The sequence below is a fragment of the Bubalus kerabau genome, chromosome 18 (assembly GCF_029407905.1).
Source record: "Bubalus kerabau isolate K-KA32 ecotype Philippines breed swamp buffalo chromosome 18, PCC_UOA_SB_1v2, whole genome shotgun sequence".
Lineage (NCBI taxonomy): Eukaryota > Metazoa > Chordata > Mammalia > Artiodactyla > Bovidae > Bubalus > Bubalus kerabau.
Genome location: NC_073641.1, coordinates 40129526 through 40152983, shown reverse-complemented (window position 1 = coordinate 40152983; position 23458 = coordinate 40129526). Strand labels below are relative to the sequence as shown.

The 23458-nt window shown below is 40.8% G+C and overlaps 1 protein-coding gene across 2 annotated transcripts in view; it reads left to right on the top strand.

Annotated features, from left to right (window-relative positions):
* Window positions 1-6662, top strand: part of IL7R (interleukin 7 receptor) — a 32616-nt gene extending 25954 nt beyond the window's left edge. The window contains exons 5-8 of one of the 2 annotated variants that reach the window (XM_055554757.1): window positions 848-1016; window positions 2707-2800; window positions 3717-3792; window positions 4198-6662. In XM_055554757.1, the coding sequence (XP_055410732.1) occupies window positions 848-1016; window positions 2707-2800; window positions 3717-3792; window positions 4198-4701 (843 nt within the window). In that variant the 3' untranslated portion in view covers window positions 4702-6662. Of the gene's footprint in view, window positions 1-847; window positions 1017-2706; window positions 2801-3716; window positions 3797-4197 lie in introns of those variants that run through there. The other variant, XM_055554758.1, reaches the window with a different exon arrangement.
* Window positions 6663-23458: the final 16796 nt, after the last annotated feature.

Sequence of the window (23458 nt, the reverse complement as noted above, 5' to 3'; positions counted from 1 at the left end):
TTCTAAGCATAAAAGCAGTAAAAGAAAGCACAACATGGAAACATGTAACTACATAAAAATAAGTGTTTATAAATATCAGCACATACAATAATCAAAATTGTAAAGTAAATTAGAAATTAGGTTTAAATTACCACACATACAACTGACAGATGGTTAGTATTCTTAAAAATATAAAGATGTCTTATAAAATATTGAGAAAAGGACAAATAAGGATAGAAAAATTAGTAAGAAAATTGGAAATGTCTCATGAAATAGGAAATATATAATTTAAATCAGTATAAAAAAAACTAACAATCCAATAAATATAAAAGTAAATAACAATGGGCATTACTTCGTCCCCATCAAATTGATAGAGCACTTTTTCCTCTTAAGGATGATAGGAGGTGTTGGAAAGACTGTGTCTCTGTATTTGTTCATGATGAAAAATTACATCTCTCCAGAGGAAAATGATTCTTGCTCACTAATCTTACCATTCCCTTTCATCTCTCCTTGGGATATGAAAAGGGAGAGAAAGAAAAAGAAGATACTGGAGTGTAGAAAGTAAGGTGGGAGCCTGGGAGTGACTGATACCTGAGTGGGAGAGCCCAACTCACCTGAATAAAGATATAGAGACCCATTGCCTCACTGCCCTCCTTGACCACCTGCAGCATCATTTGTGAGCTCACATGCTCGCTCTGCCCCAGTTCTGCTGCTGACCCCACCACATCAGAGCCCTTGTCTAACTAATGTGAGACAGCCTCAAGAGAGTGCCCACATGACATAAGACACTCAGCTCGAAATGATTTGGGAGACATGGCCAGCGCCTCTTTTTCTACCTTAAAAATGTAGTGCCTTTTTTGCTCCTCAGCGTGTGAATTTAACCAGTACCAAGCTGACACTCCTACAGAGAAAACTACAACCCAATGCCATGTATGAGATTAAAGTTCGGTCCATCCCTTACGCCAACTATTTTGAAGGCTTCTGGAGTGAATGGAGTCCAAGTTTCCACTTTAGAACTCCGGAGACCAATGGCACAGGTGAGACATGACTAGAACTTGTTCCCCCTGGTACTTTACCTGTCAAAGTGTGTGAGCGACAGTGAGAGCCAGAAACATGAAATGAACCCACAAGTTAGGACTCCCAGAGGGCATTCTTACACTTTCTTTGAAAAATGACTTGCCGTCTTTGCCCCTTTGTGAAGAATGCAGACAGAGTGGGAGTAGGACTGTTAGTAGCTGCTCAGCTGATACAGGCTGTCAGGACTCTACTGTGCCTAGGAGCTCCTGGGAGCCTCTTGTTCTGAACAAAAACACCACCACTGCCTCTAGTTTTACCAGTTCAGACTGGGATCCCAATGCCCCATATCTCTAAGGCCCTTCTAGGGAATACCTTTGCAGATGGCAGACTGGTAGGCTGATGTGGCTTTCCCATGCCTCTTTTTCTAGAAGAATGAAGATATCCCAGGGGTCTAAGAACTGAGAACATCCACAAGAACCAAAGAACACAGCTCAGGCAGACCACTGGGGACCCAAAGCACCCCCCCCCATATACCTTCCCTTTGGTGGGTGAGCGGAACCACTCTGCCATACTAGCCTCCTCTCATCACCCTGGGAATTTCTGAAGCCACTGTAGGGAAGAGCATCCCCTTATTATCCCTTGCTTGTAGCTTCTTTCTCATGATGGTGGGAGTCAGGCAGGGGGTGCTTCTATCTTTAATGCTGAGTCCCTTTTAAATTTCAAGTAACAGCTGTTCTGGACCTGGTCACCTAAGTCAGTGCTGAAACCGTGTACAAGCCCCTGTGTCCTTGTCTTTTGAAGTAAAAGACTGACTCAAGAGTTAACAATTGGCACATGTAAAGATGTAGAAACATAAAATAGCTGTTGGGCTGGGATGTGCATGAACGCTCAGTCGTGTCCCACTCTTTGTGAACCTATGGACTGTAACCCGCCAGGCGCCTCTGTCCATAGGATTTTCCAGGCAAGAATACTAGAGTGGGTAGCCATTTCCTCCTCAGGGAATCTTCCCAACACAGGGATTGAACCCATGTCTCCTGCATTGGCAGGCAGATTCTTTACCACTGAGCCACCTGGGAAGCCACTGAACTGGTGAACTGGAAACAATTTAGGTTACAAATCCACCACACAGCAGAATTGGCAACTCACAGTTTCCTGAAAGATACAGGTAAAGACCTGACACACATTCCCAAGTTGTTTTTTAACAGGAAACAGATCTCCACCAGATGAAAACTGCCAACTTCCAGAACATAGATCCTAGACTGATTGGAACCAGAAGGTTGTGATGCTGACTCCCCATTACCTCATCACCAACCAATCAGAAGAATGTCCACAAGCTGATCATGTTCTGCTCTTTGAATACTATAAGACTTCTCATTCTCCCATTCAAGGCAGGTCACATAGTCTTGAGGGCATTAGCCCACTGTGACCCCATTTGCCTGGCAAAACAATAAAATCTATCTTTTCTAATTCACCCAAAACACTCCGTGTTTCTATTCAGCACCAGTAAACAGAGGCTGAATTTCAGCAACAGTGCCACTTACTGAAGCTAAAATTCCCCCATAAAAGCTAGTACATCATCCTCTTTACTGAAAAGCAACTTTTAAGAAATATTAAATGGGCTCAAGTTATTCAATAAATTCAAAGCATCCTGAAAGTCTTCCCCATCACATGCTTAACAACTACTAACCAAGATTTGTCCTTGCCTTCCAGGGGAGACGGATCCTGTGTTACTAACTATCAGCATTCTGAGCTTCTTCTCTGTGGCTCTGATGGTCACTCTGGCCTGTGTGTTATGGAAAAAAAGGTGAATTTCTCTTACTAATCAAGAGAGTGTTTATGGTTATTTGGGATTTCAGACAGAGCTCTAATCCTGTTTATGGGTAAGAAAACTACAAAGGGAAATAAGGTATTTCAGGAATTACAGTACCCATCCTCGTCCTCAGGCACTGGTGAATTTCCATAGTTAATTTCACAAGAGGTAAAAATATATCAACTGAACACAAGACAAGCCCTCCCCTCAAAACTTTCCACTAAAGTGTCCTAAGAGACTAAGAGCCATCCCTCCAGAATGCTTGTGCAAGTGAAGGCACCCTGGGAAAGGCAGATGTTTTTGAAGTCTTCAGCACACAAACTCAAGGCCCTTTTGCCTTCTGCCCCATGAGAAGGCCATGCTTGTTTCATCATTTAGACACAACCCATCAGGTTATTAATGTCTTGGCAAGATGTCCTCAGAGTGTCACACATCCCCAAGATACTCCAGTTTGGAAAGTACCAACCTAAAGCAATTTCCCTGGGCAACTTAGAAAATATGTCTCTCTTCCACCAAAATCAGCACAGAGGAGTTGCTGCCAGTGAAGAGAAGAGTAAAATGACAATGCCTATTGTGGAAAGTAGATAAGCAGATCATATTTTACTTTCATAGCTACACCATTGCTGAGTCTCATTGTCCCTTTTCTCTGGGGCTCATTCCCAGGGGTATATCATTGTTGTCTTGTTCACAGAGTAGATCAGTGACCACGGTCTCTGGTCCAACCTCTCCATGGACCAATGTGACACTGAGGCCCAGAGAAAGCAGGTCATTTGTCCAAGGTCATCCACATAGTGTGGCAGAGCCAAGGGAAAAAAATCTGTTCTTCTGACTGCTAGCTCAGAATAAGTGGGAAGATTCATGTGTCTGCTCCCTACTCCTTCATTTTATTGTCAATGTCCTCTTATTTCAGAATTAAGCCTATTATATGGCCCAGTCTCCCTGATCATAAGAAGACTCTGGAACAACTGTGCAAGAAACCGAAAAAAGTGAGTGCTTCTGATACTTCTGTCACTCTGTCAAAAGCCAATAGCCAAGAATGACATTGTAGGATGCGGACAGGCTGACTTCAGGTGCTGGTCTTTCGTGCATCACATAACTAGGGTCCCTCAGATGATGCCAGCAGCTGGTTTCTGGAAGTAGGAAGCTAAAATGCAATACAAGTCTCAGAATTTCCTGGGCTCCCCCAGGGATGGAGGGCATGGCAAGTGGTCACTTTAGATGCTGAAATGTCACAACACCTCCAGAGGCAGAGGCAGCTAGAACGTGGGTAGTTCTCTGACATTCCATGTCAAACCCTTGTCAGAAAGTTCTTTAGCTCTTTTCCTGAACAGATCATTTGGTGATATATCTGTCTGGTGCAGTCTTAATGTCTTCTCTCTTTTTTGATGCAGAATTTGAATGTGAGTTTCAATCCTGAAAGTTTCCTGGACTGCCAGATTCATAAGGTGGATGGCATTCAAGCTAAAGATGAAGCAGAAGGCTTCCTGCAAGACCCTCTTCCTCCACAGCCAGAGGAGAGTGAGAAGCAGAGGTTCAGAGCCGGGATGCAGGGTCCCAGCTGGCCCTCCGAGCAAGCAGGCATTACCCCTAAAATTTTCAGAGGAGAGTCACCATTCAGATGCCTGGCTGGGAATGCCAGTGTGTGTGATGCCCCTGGGCTCCTCTCCTCCAGGTCTCCTAATGGCAGGGAAGGTGGCAAGAGTAGACCTCTAGTGTACCAGGACCTGCTCCTCGGACCTGGAACTACAAACAGCTCCCTGCCCCCTCCATTTCCATTCCAACCCGGAATCCTGACATTGAACCCTGTTGCCCAGGGGCAGCCCATCCTCACTTCCTTGGGATCAAGTCAAGAAGAAGCCTATGTCACCATGTCCAGCTTCTACCAAAACCAGTGAGTTGTAAGAAACCCAAGATCAGAACCATCATGATGAATGAAGATAACTGAGTCCCACTCTCCCCCACAGCACAAACAAACAAATTGAATGTGACCCCTTTATGTGGTCACAGGATTCTGAAGCAGCACTTCTGTGGTAGGAGGCAGGAGACAGGGGCATTCTGCTTCAGGCAATGCAATGATTCATTTCTTTCAGAAAGGAAAAAAGGGAAAGAGGGAAAGAAAGGATGGAGGAAATGACAGAGGGTTGGGGAGGACAGAAAGGGAGCAAGGGAAGAAAGAGGGAACGGAGAACAGAGTGTTAGATACCATGATCAGGACTCACTATGTCCACAGTCCTGTGCTACACGCTCTGCACATCTTGTCTCTCTGCATCCTCAGAGTACTCCTGGGAGGTGGGCTCAATTAGCATCATTCCCTGTGTCACAGATGATGCAACTGTGGCTTAAATTAATCTGTCCATGTTCCCCACTCAGCAAGAGGTAGAATCAAGATTTGCTGCCCAGGAGTCTAACTGGAGTCTCTTCCAAGTCACATGCCTTCCTCAGTCAGGGACTGTCCTACTCTCCAGTGCCAAGCTTCACCTAGATCCTGGTCACTCTATAATGTGGTTGTCTCCAACCTCTTTGGCACCAGAAACCGGATTCATGGAAGACAGTTTGTCCAAGGATGATGCGGTGGGGGTGGGAATGGTTTCAGGATGATTCAAGTGCATTGCACTTATTTTGCACTTTATTTCTGTTATGATCACATCAGCTCCACTTCAGATCATCAAGCATTAGATTATGGAGGTCAGGGACCCCTGGTATAATGTATTGTCCAAACTGGGTCACTTTTGCAAGTGAAAAGGAAAGTTGTAAGTTATCACTCCAGGACAATAATTGTAAACTGAAATGTCCCAGGAAAATGGGGCCCTATGGTCTCTGGAACTAAAAGAGATACAAGGAAGATGGTGGGGAGGAATGGTCTCATGATGTATGAAGCACCACAACTGGCCGTGTCTACAAAAAGCTACAAAGCCCATTTTATTCCATTTTTCTTAACAAGCGCTTAAAGGAGAATCAACTAGAAGCCCAGAATTTCTATTGTTACTTACTGTTAGGACCCTCTTGTTCCTCCCACCCAATGGCCTCCTTTGATAATGGAAGAACCTCGTACTGACTCTGAACACTGGTGTATTTGAGCAACAAGCCTGGGCAAACTCTCCTCTGTGTATAGAGACTCCCCAACCCAAATACATCTGCTGTCCCCAATTTCTACCAGTATGAATGTTGCCAAAAACTTCAGGGAGAAGGAATTACAAGCCCATGCTGCACATGAGCCAATTGTGGCCATGTTCTTGAAGGTTTAGAGAATATATGATGTGTGTCCTCTTGCATTTCTTGGTCCAGATAAATAATTAGAGACTGTATCAAGCCAAGACAGCAGAGCACTCTCAGCTCAGGGGAGTGCAGTTGATCCCTTTTAACAGATCCCTAGACTACCCCCAACACAACACTGACGCTGGGTGTACACAGACCAAGAAGGACACCGGTCTAAGATCAATGTTGTTGTTTGGGAGTTGGTCCTTGTTGTTGTTTACATTTTGCTTTTTTGTTGTTGTTGTTCTGTTTTCAGTTTGTTTGGGTAGGAGACTAAGTGTTTTTAATTTTTTTTAATTTTTGTGTTGGTTTTATTTTGTGATGTCTCTGAAGGGAGTTTTAAATAGTGGACTAATAGACCTTATCTTTGGCTTAGATCCCTAATGATAATCAGATCAGTGCACAATTGTGCCTTCCAAGGCCTTTTCTCTGAATCAGTAGTAGTGACTATAGTCCCATAATCCCTTAGATTTTCTCAGTGCTTTTGTGATTTTTCAAAGCACTTCCATAAGCATTATCCATTTAGTTTTCTTGGTATGTATTTATGGAAAGCTTGCTCTCTGCCAGCCACAGTGATCAAAGACAAGATTGGGACCCTGCTGTTAAATACCTAATAAAAGGTAGCTTAAAAAAATGAGTGGTTATAATAACACAAAATGCTGTAATGGAGGTATGTTTAAAGTGCCATGTTGGAAGGCACATTTTCAGGGAAAATGCCACAAGAAGTGGTGCCCATCTGTGTGGAGGAAAAGCAGAATCTGCCTGGCATGTGAGCAGGAGACATTTGCCAACAGGTAGATGTGGGGTCTTTACCTTCTGGAGAAATGTGAACCAAGTCTCAAGGAACAGGTTATCACAGGAAACCTCACAAGCTAGCCCTCTTGCACCTTAGTCACAGAGGTCCTATTTACTTATTATCATTATCTTGCCTTATGTGAAAACTGGTACATGGACAGGACAGGTAAGTTACTCAACCTTACATGTCAAGGCAGGACTGGAAGGCCTAACTTTGTATCCCTCATGTAAATAAATCACCTCTCAAAGAAAGAAAGGGATAGGTCTCAAGGAAGATCAAGTTCCCTCCAGCTTTAAAATGTTTTAATGTTGTTTGATGTAGATTATCATTTGAATTCAGTGTGTGAATGTCTCTGTTACCAGAGTTATATAAAATCTATGTATCATACTCTTATAATCATAACTGCTGCTAATGCTTGATTATGTACTCAGGGACAATGTATAATGTAAGATGACAAATTTGCTCTGACCAACCCTCTTTGGGATTTCATTAAAACAGAAAAACTCCTGGTCAGAGACAGTGTAAAAATCAGAGATGTAAAGTGTTAGTTTTTACAGCATGAAATGAGAATTGATAATTAGGCAGCAAAATTGGTCAATTAAATTAAATTAAATTAAACCATATCTGAAGCTAGAAGACCCTGGCTTATTCAACAGACATTTTACCTTCATTCTGATTTTCAGGGAAATTGGCTTCAGAAAAGTCAGGTGTGGCCTGTTTCTGATGTACGTACTTGTGTTTTTAGAGCATTTCAAGAGAGACTACAAGACTTGGAACTGGCCAGGAAGATGGTGAGCATATGTGATCAGATAGCTAGAATGATGCAGATTGGATGGCATTTCTGCCAGTCTAGTGGTTTTTCTTTAAAGGTATTCTATGAAATATCCATTGTTCACTACACTGAAAGTCTCTGATTTGACTGTGTACTTCCACATGCATTACAAACATTCTGCAGAGCTGCTAAGTATATTACATGTATCCAATGTGTGTTACAATCATGTGTTTAATTAAATGCTACAGAATTCTCTGTGTCTGCCCTTGTCTTCCTGAAATAGGAATAGAAGGCTAACTAGAATGGGCCACACTTCTCCTCAGCCATTGGAGACTTATTTGCTGTCATTTTATGGCCTGGGGTTTTCATAGGAAACTTTTTTCATCAGTTAAGCCATTCATTTGTAAATTAATGAATTAGCAATTTGTTGAGGATCTGCAATAACCTCAAATATGCAGATGACACCACCCTTATGGCAGAAAGTGAAGAGGAAGCCTCTTGATGAAAGTGAAAGAAGAGAGTGAAAATGTTGGCTTAAAGCTCAACATTCAGAAAACAAAGCTCATGACATCTGATGCCATCACTTGATGGGAAATAGATGGGGAAACAGTGGAAACAGTGTCAGACTTTATTTCTTTGGGCTCCAAAATCACTGCAGATGGTGACTGCAGCCATGAAATTAAAAGACGCTTACTCCTTGGAAGAAAAGTTATGGCCAAACTAGATAGCATATTGAAAAGCAGAGACATTACTTTGCCAACAAAGGTCCGTCTAGTCAAGGCTATGGTTTTTCCTGTGGTCATGTATGGATGTGAGAGTTGGACTGTGAAGAAAGCTGAGCGCCAAAGAATTGATGCTTTTGAACTATGGTGTTGGAGAAGACTCTTGAGAGTCCCCTGGACTGCAAGGAGATCCAACCAGTCCATTCTGAAGGAGATCAGCCCTAGGTGTTCTTTGGAAGGAATGATGCTGAAGCTGAAACTTCAGTACTTTGGCCACCTCATGCAAAGAGTTGACTCATTGGAAAAGACTCTGATGCTGGGAGGGATTGGGGGCAGGAGAGGAAGGGGATGACAGAGGATGAGATGGCTGGATGGCATCACTGACACGATGGACGTGAGTTTGAGTGAACTCCAGGAGCTGGTGATGGACAGGGAGGCCTGGCGTGCTGTAATTCATGGGGTCGTAAAGAATCCGACATGACTGAGTGACTGAACTGAACTGAACTGAGGATCTGCTCTGCATTACTTTGCCCTAGGCCAGACTATGGGGTTACAGAGATAAGATGGGATATTTCCAGCTCATAATCACACAGGGACAAAGACACAGAGCAACAATTAACAATGTTGTACCAGAGCAATGAGTCAAAATATGAATTATGAACCTTAGTTTTAAGCAATAGAAGCTAACTCTGGCTAATTTGAGCAGAAAAGGAATCAATCCTAAAGGAAATCAACCCTGAATATTCATTGGAAGGACTGATGCTGACGCTGAAGCTCCAATACTTTGACCACCTGATATTAAGAGCCAAATCAGTGGAAGAGACCCTGATGCTGGGAAAGATTGAGGGCAAGAGGAGAAGGGGGCAACAGAGCTTGAGATGGTTGGATGGTATTATGGACTCAACGGACATGAGTTTGAACAAAGTCTGGGAGATGGAGAAGGACAGGGACACCTGATGTGCTGCAGTCCATGGGGTCACAAAGAACCAGACACAAATGAGCCACTGAACAACAACCACCAAGAAGAAGTTGTATGAAGCCAGTGCAAAGTAGGTAGGAGAGTATTAGCTAACAGAGCCTGGAGCAGAGAGAGGGCATTTCCCAGCAGAGGAAACAGCTTGTTTAACAGTGATGGATCTAAGGCAGCCCCTGAACCATCTGAGGAGTTACAAATACAGGAGACGCTGTCTTCTTATCTCTCTCAGTTGGGAAGAGCAGGGTGTTGGCGGTTACTTCTTTAAGTTAGACAGAGGACGCTTTCATGAAAAATAATACATAGCTACCTTGAATATCTTATTTAAATTTAAAACATATGAGTGCATGCCCATTCAGCCCTTTTTTATTACAAGGCCAAGGCTATTCCTTTGGGTCACTGATTGCAGTTCCACATTGTCTTTCTTAAGTGACATATGCCAGTAGCACCTCATCTACTTCTTCTAGTTTTGCTTTCTTTAAAATGGAAAAAGATTTTCAAACACTTTCCAAGATACCTAAGTGTAGATGCATAGGTTTTTAAAGTGTCTCTCCACTCCAGTCTTTTACCATCACTTTTCCCACCCTGCTTGCTAGCAATAACCTTTCAACATGACTTCAGTGAGTCTTTTCAAACCATTTGAGGTAGTTCTCCAGGATAAGCAGCACTCTTTCCATGCATACTTACATTTCCCCAGTTTGCATCCTGTAATTACAGTATAAAGTCCAACAGGCCTAAATGAGTTTGGGAACACACAACTGACTTGGGTGAGTTTATGTCTTACTTGTTGGGCCCTAGGAGAAAGCCTGACAGCTCCCAAGTTCCAATATAGGAGTCATAGTATCTCAGAGAGAGAGTGGATATGCCAGTTCATTCAACACATGCTTCAGTGGAAGCTGTCTTTGGGCATCTCCTTAACTTTGCATCCTTGGTCCAGAGAGTATGCTGAGTGATGGATGAGATGGTCCTTGGTAGTACTGGTGGGACCAGTGGTTAAGCATGTGGCATGCCAGTCTAAGATTTTGATGTAGTGTATGGGGGAAAATCTTCAAGAGACAGAAATATCAGACCACCTTACTTGCCTCCTGAGAAATCTGTATGCAGGTCAAGAAGCAACAGTTAGAACTGGACATGGAGCAACAGATTGGTTCCAAATCAGGAAAGGAGTATGTCAAGGCTGTATATTGTCACTCTGCTATTTAACTTATATGCAGAATACATCATGCAAAATGCCAGGCTGGGTGAAGCACAAGCTAGAATCAAGATTGCCAGAAGAAATATCAATAACCTTACATACACAGATGACACCACTATTATGGCAGAAAGTGAAGTAGAACTAAAGAGCCTTTTGATGAAAGTGAAAGAGGAGAGTGGGAAAGGTGGCTTAAAACTCAACATGCAGAAAACTGAGATCATGGCATCTGGTCCCATCACTTCATGGAAAGTAGATGGGGAAACAATGGAAACAGTGAGAAACTTTATTTTCTTGGACTCCAAAATCACTGCAGATGGTGACTGCAGCCATGAAATTAAAAGATGCTTACTCCTTGTAAGAAAAGCTATGACCAACCTAGACAGCATATTAAAAAGCAGAGACATTACTTTGCCAAAGGTCCGTCTAGTCAAAGATGTTTTTTCTAGTAGTGGGAGTTGGACTGTAAAGAAAACTGAACACCAAAGAATTGATGCTTTTGAACTGTGCTGTTGCAGAAGACTCTTGAGAATCCCTTAGACTGCAAGGAGATCAAACCAGTCAATCCTAATGGAAATCAGTCCTGAATATTCACTGAAGGACTGATGCTGAAGCTGAAGCCCCAATCCTTTGGTAACCTGATGTGAAGAACTGACTCATTAGAAAAGACCCTAATGCTGGGAAAGATTGAAGGCAGGAGGGGAAGGGGACAACAGAGGATGAGATGGTTGGATGGCATCACCAACTCAATGGACATGAGTTTGAGCAAGCTCCAGGAGTTGGTGATGGACTGGAAGGCCTGGCGTGCTGCAATCCATGGAATTGCAAAGAGTCAGACACAACTGAGTGAACTGAACTGATGGGAGAATGGGGTTCTTGGGAGAATTTTAATTAGACATATGACACAATAAATATCATATGTGTCAGAGTTTATGAAGGAAACTTATAGCACTTTATATTTACCCCTATAGTCACCACACTGATTTGTTTTTGCCTATCTGGTCTGACAGAATGTGGTCCAATGGAGAAGGGAATGGCAAACCACTTCAGTATTCTTGCCTTGAGAACCCCATGAACAGTATGAAAAGGCAAAATGATAGGATACTGAAAGAGGAACTCCCCAGGTCAGTAGGTGCCCAATATGCTACTGGAGATCAGTGGAGAAATAACTCAAGAAAGATTGAAGGGATGGAGCCAAAGCAAAAACAATACCCAGCTGTGGATGTGACTGGTGATAGAAGCAAGGTCCAATGCTGTAAAGAGCAATATTGCATAGGAACCTGGAATGTCAGGTCCATGAATCAAAGCAAATTGGAAGTGGTCAAACAAGAGATGGCAAGAGTGAATGTCAACATTCTAGGAATCAGCGAATTAAAATGGACTGGAAAGGGTGAATTTAACTCAGATGACCATTATATCTACTACTGCAGGCAGGAATCCCTCAGAAGAAATGGAGTGGCCATCATGGTCAACAAAAGAGTCCGAAATGCAGTACTTGGATGCAATCTCAAAAACAGCAGAATAATCTCTGTTCGTTTCCAAGGCAAACCATTCAATATCACAGTAATCCAAGTCTATGCCCCAACCAGTAATGCTGAAGAAGCTGAAGTTGAATGGTTCTATGAAGACCTACAAGACCTTTTAGAACTAACACCCAAAAAAGATGTCCTTTTCATTATAGGGGACTGGAATGCAAAAGTAGGAAGTCAACCAACACCTGGAGTAAAAGGCAAATTTGGCCTTGGAATACGGAATGAAGCAGGGCAAAGACTAATAGAGTTTTGCCAAGAAAATTCACTGGTCATAACAAACACCCTCTTCCAACAACACAAGAGAAGACTCTATACATGGACATCATCAGCTGGTCAACACCAAAATCAGATTGATTATATTCTTTACAGCCAAAGATGGAGAAGCTCTATACAGTCAACAAAAACAAGACCAGGAGCTGACTGTGGCTCAGACCATGAACTCCTTATTGATAAATTCAGACTGAAATTGAAGAAAGTAGGGAAAAACACTAAACCATTCAGATATGACCTAAATCAAATCCCTTATGATTATACAGTGGAAGTGAGAAATAGATTTAAGGGCCTAGATCTGAGAGATAGAGTGCCTGATGAACTATGGAATGAGGTTCATGACATTGTACAGGAGACAGGGATCAACACCATTCCCTTAGAAAAGAAATGCAAAAAAGCAAAATGGCTGTCTGGGGAGGCCTTACAAATAGCTGTGAAAAGAAGAGAAGTGAAAAGCAAAGGAGAAAAGGAAAGATATAAGCATCTGAATGCAGAGTTCCAAAGAATAGCAAGAAGAGATAAGAAAGCCTTCCTCAGTGATCAATGCAAAAAAATAGAGGAAAACAACAGAATGGGAAAGACTAGGGATCTCTTCAAGAAAATCAGAGATACCAAAGGAACATTACCTGCAAAGATGAGCTCGATAAAGGACAGACATGGTATGGACCTAACAGAAGCAGAAGATATTAAGAAGAGATGGCAAGAATACACAGAAGAACTGTACAAAAAAGATCTTCACGACCCAGATAATCACAATGGTGTGATCACTGACCTAGAGCCAGACATCCTGGAATGTGAAGTCAAGTGGGCCTTAGAAAGCATCACTATGAACAAAGCTAGTGGAGGTGATGGAATTCCAGTTGAACTATTCCAAATCCTGAAAGATGATGCTGTGAAAGTGCTGCACTCAATATGCCAGCAAATTTGGAAAATTCAACAGTGGCCACAGGACTGGAAAAGGTCAGTTTTCATCCCAATCCCAAAGAAAGGCAATTCCAAAGAATGCTCAAACTACCGCACAATTGCACTCATCTCACACGCTAGTAAAGTAATGCTCAAAATTCTCCAAGCCAGGCTTCAGCAATATGTGAACTGTGAACTTCCTGATGTTCAAGCTGGTTTTAGAAAAGGCAGAGGAACCAGAGATCAAATTGCCAACATCCGCTGGATCATGGAAAAAGCAAGAGAGTTCCAGAAAAACATCTATTTCTGCTTTATTGACTATGCCAAAGCCTTTGACTGTGTAGATCACAATAAACTGTGAAAAATTCTGAAAGAGGTGGGATTACCAGACCTCCTGATCTGCCTCTTGAGAAATTTGTGTGCAGGTCAGGAAGCAACAGTTAGAACTGGACATGGAACAACAGACTGGTTCCAAATAGGAAAAGGAGTTCGTCAAGGCTGTATATTGTCACGCTGTTTATTTAACTTATATGCAGAGTACATCATGAGAAACGCTGGACTGGAAGAAGCACAAGCTGGAATCAAGATTGCCGGGAGAAATATCAGTAACCTCAGATATGCAGATGACACCACCCTTACGGCAGAAAGTGAAGAGGAACTCAAAAGCCTCTTGATGAAAGTGAAAGTGGAGAGTGAAAAAGTTGGCTTAAAGCTCAACATTCAGAAAACGAAGATCATGGCATCCGGTCCCACCACTTCATGGGAAATAGATGGGGAAACAGTGGAAACAGTGTCAGACTTTATTTTTTTGGGCTCCAAAATCACTGCAGATGGTGACTGCAGCCATGAAATTAAAAGAAGCTTACTCCTTAGAAGGAAAGTTATGACCAACCTAGATAGCATATTCAAAAGCAGAGACATTACTTTGCCAAGAAAGGTTCGTCTAGTCAGGGCTATGGTTTTTCCTGTAGTCATGTATGGATGTGAGAGTTGGACTGTGAAGAAGGCTGAGCGCCGAAGAATTGATGCTTTTGAACTGTGGTGTTGGAGAAGACTCTTGAGAGTCCCTTGGACTGCAAGGAGATCCAACCAGTCCATTCTGAAGGAGATCAGCCCTGGGATTTCTTTGGAAGGAATGATGCTAAAGCTGAAACTCCAGTACTTTGGCCACCTCATGGGAAGAGCTGACTCATTGGAAAAGACTCTGATGCTGGGAGGGATTGGGGGCAGGAGGAGAAGGGGACGACAGAGGATCACATGGCTGGATGGCATTGCTGACTCGATGGACATGAGTCTGAGTGAACTCCGAGAGTTTATGATGGACAGGGAGGCCTTGTGTGCTGCGATTCATGGGGTCGCAAAGAGTCGGACACGACTGAGCAACTGATCTGATCTGATCTTGTCTGATGGGCTTCCCTGGTGGCTAGTAGTAAAGAATCCACCTGCCAATGCAGGAGATGTAGGTCCAATCCCTGGGTCAGGAAGATCCCCTGGATAAGAAAAGGGCAATCCACTCCAATATTCTTGCCTGGGAAATTCCATGGACAGAGGAGCTTAGAAGGCGACAGTCCATCAGACCACAGCAGAGTTGGACACAACTGACTGCTGCTGCTGTTGCTGCTGAGTCACTTCAGTCGTGTCCGACTCTGTGCAACCCCATAGACGGCAGCCCACCAGGATGCCCCGTCCCTGGGATTCTCCAGGCAACAACACTGGAGTGGGCTGCCATTTCCTTCTGCAATGCATGAGAGTGAAAAGTGAAAGTGAAGTTGCTCAGTCATGTCCGACCCTCAGCCACCCCATGGACTGCAGCCTAAATAACAATTTGTCTGATGCCCCTATGTGCTTCTGAGTACCCTGACAGGACTGTGACTTACTTGGGGTTTATGTCTGCTGCTAAACACAGTGTCTAAAATCTAGAAGGCACTCAATCATAAATCTAGAAGACACTCAGTCATAAACACATTGAATGAATCAATGTTAGTGAATGATGTTGTATTAGTCAAGGTTAATTCCTCATCACCATTTGAGACAGAAGAAAGCCAGGTTAGGCAGAGGCAGGCACAGCACCCCTGAGAGAACAGCCCATCTGGGCAGCCACGTGCAAGGAGTCAGTTTTCTCTTCCACAGTTACTTCCCCAGCTGCACTCTTAACCACCATGACCACAGAAGTGAAGAAACAAGAAGGTGGGTAAGGAGGGGAAGAATTTTCCAAAGCTCCCTTTCTTTGATGAATATCTACATTTAATTTTGTTTGCTCATTTATTTAGAGTATTTTAGATTCATATTTGAAGTCTAACTCAGCCTCTAAATTTTAATAACTTGTGGCATTTGTGTGGGATTTGTATATAGCTTGCAATGAGGCAGTTTTTCAGACAGAGAAAGTATGATGCGTAAAACCTGGTGGGTCCAAGAGACCTGTTAACACTGTTCAAGACCCTGATAAAATGAGATAAAAACAACTTGCAAAGCCACAGAGGTTTGAAAAATAAAGTTTCAATGCTTAACACTTGAGTTTTAATCTGGTGGATTCCTAAACTGTAAATCATGAGGGCCAATGCCTTTCTACTCTGGGTAAAGATTACTCATTAAGGAGGAGAAAAGAACTTTTCTCCTCCTTAATGAGTAATAAGGAGACTTTTTTTTTTAATAACAAATTAGTTGCTGCAAAGTTGCTGCACTAGTCATTAGATAAAATGCAAAATCATCAGAAAACACATTAGTATGAAGCTAAAAACACTGTTACCCACTGAAAACAGTGAAATATTACTTTATATCCTATGACATAGTTTAATTAGAGAGGGGTTTAATACATGCTTCAGCAAAACACTGATGAATATGCTACACTGTAAAATCTATTTTAATATAAATTTATTTATTTTAATTGGAGGCTAATTACTTTACAATATTGTATTGGTTTTGCCATACATCAACATGCATCCGCCACGGGTGTACATGTGTTCCCCATCCTGAACCCCACCTCCTTCCTCCCTCCCTGTACCATCCCTCTGGGTCATCCCAGTACACCAGTCCCAAGCATCCTGTGTCACGCATCGAACCTGGACTGGCAATTCGTTTTATATATAATATTATACATGTTTCAATGCTATTCTCCCAAATCATCCAACCCTCGCCCTCTCCCACAGAGTCCAAAAGACTGTTCTATACATCTGTGTCTCTTTTGCTGTCTTGCATACAGGGTTATCATTGCCATCTTTCTAAATTTCATATATATGCATTAGTATACTATATTGGTGTTTTTCTTTCTGGCTTACTTCACTCTGTATAATAAGCTCCAGTTTCATCCACCTCATTAGAACTGATTCAAATATATTCTTTTTAGTGGCTGAGTAATACTCCATTGTGTATATGTACCACAGCTTTCTTATCCATTCATCTGCCAGTGGACATCTAGGTTGCTTCCATGTCCTGGCTATTATAAACAGTGCTGTGATGAACATTGGGGTACACGTGTCTCTTTCATTTCTGGTTTCCTCGGTATGTATGCCCAGCAGTGGGATTGCTGGGTCATAAGGCAGTTCTATTTCCAGTTTTTTAAGGAATCTCCACACTGTTCTCCATAGTGGCTGTACTAGTGTGCATTCCCACCAACAGTGTAAAAGGGTTCCCTTTTCTCCACACCCTCTCCAGCATTTATTGCTTCTAGACTTTTGGATAGCAGCCATTCTGATTGGTGTGAAATGGTACCTCATTGAAGTTTTGATTTGCATTTCTCTGATAATGAGTGATGTTGAGCATCTTTTCATGTGTTTGTTAGCCATCTGTATGTCTTTTTTGGAGAAATGTATATTTAGTTCTTTGGCCCATTTTTTGATTGGGTCATTTATTTTTCTGGAATTGAGCTGCAGGAGTTGCTTGTATACTTTTGAGATTAATTCTTTGTCAGTTGCTTCATTTGCTATTATTTTCTCCCATTCTGAAGGCTGTCTTTTCACATTGCTTATAGTTTCCTTTGTTGTGGAGAAGCTTTTAAGTTTAATTAGGCCCCATTTGTTTATTTTTGCTTTGATTTCCAATATTCTAGAAGGTGGGTCATGGAGGATCCTACTGTGATTTATGTCAGAGAGTGTTTTGCCTATATTCTCCTCTAGGAGTTTTATAGTTTCTGGTCTTACATTTAGATCTTTAACCCATTTTGAGTTTATTTTTGTGTATGGTGTTAGAAAGTGTTCTGGTTTCATTCTTTTACAAGTGGTTGACCAGTTTTCCCAGCACCACTTGTTAAAGAGATAGTCTTTTCTCCATTGTATATTCTTGCCTCCTTTGTCAAAGATAAGGTGTCCATAGGTGCGTGGATTTATCACTGGGCTTTCTATTTGGTTCCATTGATCTATATTTCTGTCTTTGTGCCAGTACCATACTGTCTTGATGACTGTGGCTTTGTAGTAGAGCCTGAAGTCAGGCAGGTTGATTCCTCCAGTTCCATTCTTCTTTCTCAAGATTGCTTTGGCTATTCAAAGTGTTTTGTATTTCCATACAAATTGTGAAATTATTTGTTCTAGCTCTGTGAAAAATACCCTTGGTAGCTTGATGGGGATTGCATTGAATCTATAGATTGCTTTGGGTAGTATACTCATTTTCACTATATTGATTCTTCCAATCCATGAACATGGTATATTTTCCATCTATTGGTTTCTTTCACCAGTGTTTTATAGTTTTCTGTATAAAGGTCTTTAGTTTCTTTAGGTAGATATATTCCTTAGTATTTTATTCTTTTCATTGCAATGGTGAATGGAATTGTTTCCCTAATTTCTCTATTTTCTCATTATTAGTGTATAGGAATGCAAGGGATTTCTGTGTGTTGATTTTATTTTTTTTTTTTTAATTTTATTTTATTTTTAAACTTTACATAACTGTATTAGATTTGCCAAATATCAAAATGAATCCGCCACAGGTATACATGTGTTCCCCATCCTGAACCCTCCTCCCTCCTCCCTCCCCATTCCATCCCTCTGGGTCGTTCCAGTGCACCAGCCCCAAGCATCCAGTATCGTGCATCGAACCTGGACTGGCATCTCATTTCATACATGATATTTACATGTTTCAATGCCATTCTCCCAAATCTTCCCACCCTCTCCCTCTCCCACAGAGTCCATAAGACTGTTCTATACATCAGTGTCTCTTTTGCTGTCTCGTACACAGGGTTACTGTTACCATCTTTCTAAATTCCATATATATGCGTTAGTATACTGTATTGGTGTTTTTCTTTCTGGCTTACTTCACTCTGTATAATAGGCTCCAGTTTCATCCACCTCATTAGAACTGATTCAAATGTATTCTTTTTAATGGCTGAATAATACTCCATTGTGTATATGTACCACAGCTTTCTTATCCATTCATCTGCTGATGGACATCTAGGTTGCTTCCATGTCCTGGCTATTATAAACAGTGCTGCGATGAACATTGGGGTACTCGTGTCTCTTTCCCTTCTGGTTTTCTCAGTGTGTATGCCCAGCAGTGGGATTGCTGGATCATAAGGCATGTCTATTTCCAGTTTTTTAAGGAATCTCCACACTGTTCTCCATAGTGGCTGCACTAGTTTGCATTCCCACCAACAGTGTAAGAGGGTTCCCTTTTCTCCACACCCTCTCCAGCATTTATTACTTGTAGACTTTTGGATCGCAGCCATTCTGACTGGTGTGAAATGGTACCTCATAGTGGTTTTGATTTGCATTTCTCTGATAATGAGTGATGTTGAGCATCTTTTCATGTGTTTGTTAGCCATCTTTATGTCTTCTTTGGAGAAATGTCTATTTAGTTCTTTGGCCCATTTTTTGATTGGGTCATTTATTTTTCTGGAGTTGAGCTGTAGGAGTTGCTTGTATATTCTCGAGATTAGTTGTTTGTCAGTTGCTTCATTTGCTATTATCTTCTCCCATTCTGAAGGCTGTCTTTTCACCTTGCTAATAGTTTCCTTTGATGTGCAGAAGCTTTTAAGGTTAATTAGGTCCCATTTGTTTATTTTTGCTTTTATTTCCAATATTCTGGGAGGTGGGTCATAGAGGATCCTGCTGTGATGTATGTCAGAGAGTGTTTTGCCTATGTTCTCCTCTAGGAGTTTTATAGTTTCTGGTCTTACGTTTAGATCTTTAATCCATTTTGAGTTTATTTTTGTGTATGGTGTTAGAAAGTGTTCTAGTTTCATTCTTTTTTTTTTTTTTTTTTTTAAATTAATTTTTTTTTTTTTTTAATTTTTTTTTTAATTTTATTTTATTTTTAAACTTTACATAACTGTATTAGATTTGCCAAATATCAAAATGAATCCGCCACAAGTGGTTGACCAGAGTTCCCAGCACCACTTGTTAAAGAGATTGTCTTTAATCCATTGTATATTCTTGCCTCCTTTGTCGAAGATAAGGTGTCCATATGTGCGTGGATTTATCTCTGGGCTTTCTATTTTGTTCCATTGATCTATATTTCTGTCTTTGTGCCAGTACCATACTGTCTTGATAACTGTGGCTTTGTAGTAGAGCCTGAAGTCAGGTAGGTTGATTCCTCCAGTTCCATTCTTCTTTCTCAAGATCGCTTTGGCTATTCGAGCTTTTTTGTTTTTCCATACAAATTGTGAAATTATTTGTTCTAGCTCTGTGAAGAATGCTGTTGGTAGCTTGATAGGGATTGCATTGAATCTATAGATTGCTTTGGGTAGTATACTCATTTTCACTACATTGATTCTTCCAATCCATGAACATGGTATATTTCTCCATCTGTTAGTGTCCTCTTTGATTTCTTTCACCAGTGTTTTATAGTTTTCTATATATAGGTCTTTAGATTCTTTAGGTAGATATATTCCTAAGTATTTTATTCTTTCCGTTGCAATGGTGAATGGAATTGTTTCCTTAATTTCTCTTTCTGTTTTCTCATTATTAGTGTATAGGAATGCAAGGGATTTCTGTGTGTTGATTTTATATCCTGCAACTTTACTATATTCATTGATTAGTTCTAGTAGTTTTCTGGTGGAGTCTTTAGGGTTTTCTATGTAGAGGATCATGTCATCTGCAAACAGAGTTTTACTTCTTCTTTTCCAATTTGGATTCCTTTTATTTCTTTTTCTGCTCTGATTGCTGTGGCCAAAACTTCCAAAACTATGTTGAATAGCAGTGGTGAAAGTGGGCACCTTTGTCTTGTTCCTGACTTTAGGGGAAATACTTTCAATTTTTCACCATTGAGGATAATGTTTGCAGTGGGTTTGTCATATATAGCTTTTATTATGTTGAGGTATGTTCCTTCTATTCCTGCTTTCTGGAGAGTTTTGATCATAAATGGATGTTGAATTTTGTCAAAGGCTTTCTCTGCATCTATTGACATAATCATACGGCTTTATTTTTCAATTTGTTAATGTGGTGTATTACATTGATTGATTTGTGGATATTGAAGAATCCTTGCATCCCTGGGATAAAGCCCACTTAGTCATGGTGTATGATCTTTTTAATGTGTTGTTGGATTCTGGTTGCTAGAATTTTGTTAAGGATTTTTGCATCTATGTTCATCAGTGATAATGGCCTGTAGTTTTCTTTTTTTGTGGCATCTTTGTCAGGTTTTGGTATTAGGGTGATGGTGGCCTCATAGAAAGAGTTTGGAAGTTTACCTTCCTCTGCAATTTTCTGGAAGAGTTTGAGCAGGATAGGTGTTAGCTCTTCTCTAAATTTTTGGTAGAATTCAGCTGTGAAGCCATCTGGACCTGGGCTTTTGTTTGCTGGAAGATTTCTGATTACAGGTTCAATTTCTGTGCTTGTGATGGGTCTGTTAAGATTTCCTATTTCTTCCTGGTTCCGTTTTGGAAAGTTGTACTTTTCTAAGAATTTATCCTTTTCTTCCAAGTTGTCCATTTTATTGGCATATAATTGCTGATAGCAGTCTCTTATGATCCTTTGTATTTCTGTGTTGTCTGTTGTGATCTCTCCATTTTCATTTCTAATTTTACTGATTTGATTTTTCTCCCTTTGTTTCTTGATGAGCCTGGATAATGGTTTGTGAATTTTATTTATCCTTTCAAAGAACCAGCTTCTGGCTTTGTTGATTTTTGCTATGGTCTCTTTTGTTTCTTTTGCATTTATTTCTGCCCTAATTTTTAAGATTTCTTTCCTTCTATTAACCCTGGGGTTCTTCATTTCTCCCTTTTCTAGTTGCTTTAGGTGTAAAGTCAGGTTATTTATTTGACTTTTTTCTTATTTCTTGAGGTATGCCTGTATTGCTATGAACCTTCTCCTTAGCACTGCTTTTACAGTGTCCCACAGGTTTGTGGTTGTTGTGTTTTCATTTTCATTCATTTCTATGCATATTTTGATTTCTTCTGTGATTTGTTGGTTATTCAGCAGCGTGTTGTTCAGTCTCCATATGTTGGAATTTTAATAGTTTTTCTCCTGCAATTGAGATCTTATCTTACTGTATTGTGGTCAGAAAAGATGCTTGGAATGATTTCAATTTTTTTGAATTTACCAAGGCTAGATTTATGGCCCAGGATGTGATCTATCCTAGAGAAGGTTCCATGCATGCTTGAGAAAAGGGTGAAATTCATTGTTTTGGGGTGAAATGTCCTATAGATATCAATTAGGTCTAACTGGCCTATTGTATCATTTAAAGTTTGTGTTTCCTTGTTAATTTTCTGTTTAGTTGATCTATCCATAGGTGTGAGTGGGGTATTGAAGTCTCCCACTATTATTGGGTTATTATTAATTTCCCCTTTCATACTTGTTAGCATTTGTCTTACATATTGTGGTGCTCCTATGTTGGGTGCATATATATTTATAATTGTTATATCTTCTTCTTAAATTGATCCTTTGATCATTATGTAGTGTCCTTCATTGTCTCTTTTCACAGCCTTTGTTTTAAAGTCTATTTTACCTGATATGAGTATTGTTACTCCTGCTTCCTTTTGGTCTCTATTGTGTGGAAGATCTTTTTCCAGCCCTTCACTTTCAGTCTGTATGTGTCCCCTGTTTTGAGGTGGGTCTCTTGTAGACAACATATATAGGGGTCTTATTTTTGTATCCATTCAGCCAGTCTTTGTCTTTTGGTTGGGGCATTCAACCCATTTACATTTAAGGTAATTATTGATAAGTATGATCCCGTTGCCATTTACTTTATTGTTTTGGGTTTGAGTTTATACACCCTTTTTGTGTTTCCTGTCTAGAGAAGATCCTTTAGCATTTGTTGGAGAACTGGTTTGGTGGTGCTGAATTCTCTTAGCTTTTGCTTGTCTGTAAAGCTTTTGATTTCTGCATCATATTTGAATGAGATCCTTGCTGGGTACAGTAATCTGGGCTGTAGGTTATTTTCTTTCATCACTTTAAGTATGTCCTACCATTCCCTCCTGGCCTGAAAAGTTTCTATTGAAAGATCAGCTGTTATCCTTATGGGAATCCCCTTGTGTGTTATTTGTTGTTTTTCCCTTGCTGCTTTTAATATTTGTTCTTTGTGTTTGATCTTTGTTAATTTGATTAATATGTGTCTTGGGGTGTTTTGCCTTGGGTTTATCCTGTTTGGGACTCTCTGGGTTTCTTGGACTTGGGTGATTATTTCCTTCCCCATTTTAGGGAAGTTTTCACTTATTATCTCCTCAAGTATTTTCTCATGGTCTTTCTTTTTGTCTTCTTCTTCTGGGACTCCTATGATTTGAATGTTGGGGCATTTAACATTGTCCTGGAGGTCTCTGGGATTGTCCTCATTTCTTTTAATTTGTTTTTCTTTTTTCCTCTCTGATTCATTTATTTCTACCATTCTACTTCACTAATCCTATCTTCTGCTTCTGTTATTCTACTATGTTTTCCCTCCAGAGTGTTTTTGGTCTCTTTTATTGTATTGTTCATTATATGCTGACTCTTTTTTATTTCTTCTAGGACTTTGTTAAACCTTTCTTGCATCTTCTCAATCCTTGTCTCCAGGCTATTTATCTGTGATTCCATTTTGATTTCAAGATTTTGGATCATTTTCACTATCATTATTTGGAATTCTTTATCAGGTAGATTCCCTATCTCTTCCTCTTTTATTTGGTTTGGTGGGCATTTATCCTGTTCCTTTACCTGCTGGGTATTCCTCTGTCTCTTCATCCTGTTTATATTGCTTTGTTTGGGGTGGCCTTTCTGTATTCTTGCAGTTTGTGGGGTTCTCTTTATTGTGGAGTTTCCTCACTGTGGGTGGGGTTGTATGGGTGGCTTGTCAAGGTTTCCTGGTTAGGGAAGCTTGTGTCGGTGTTCTGGTGGTTGGAGCTGGATTT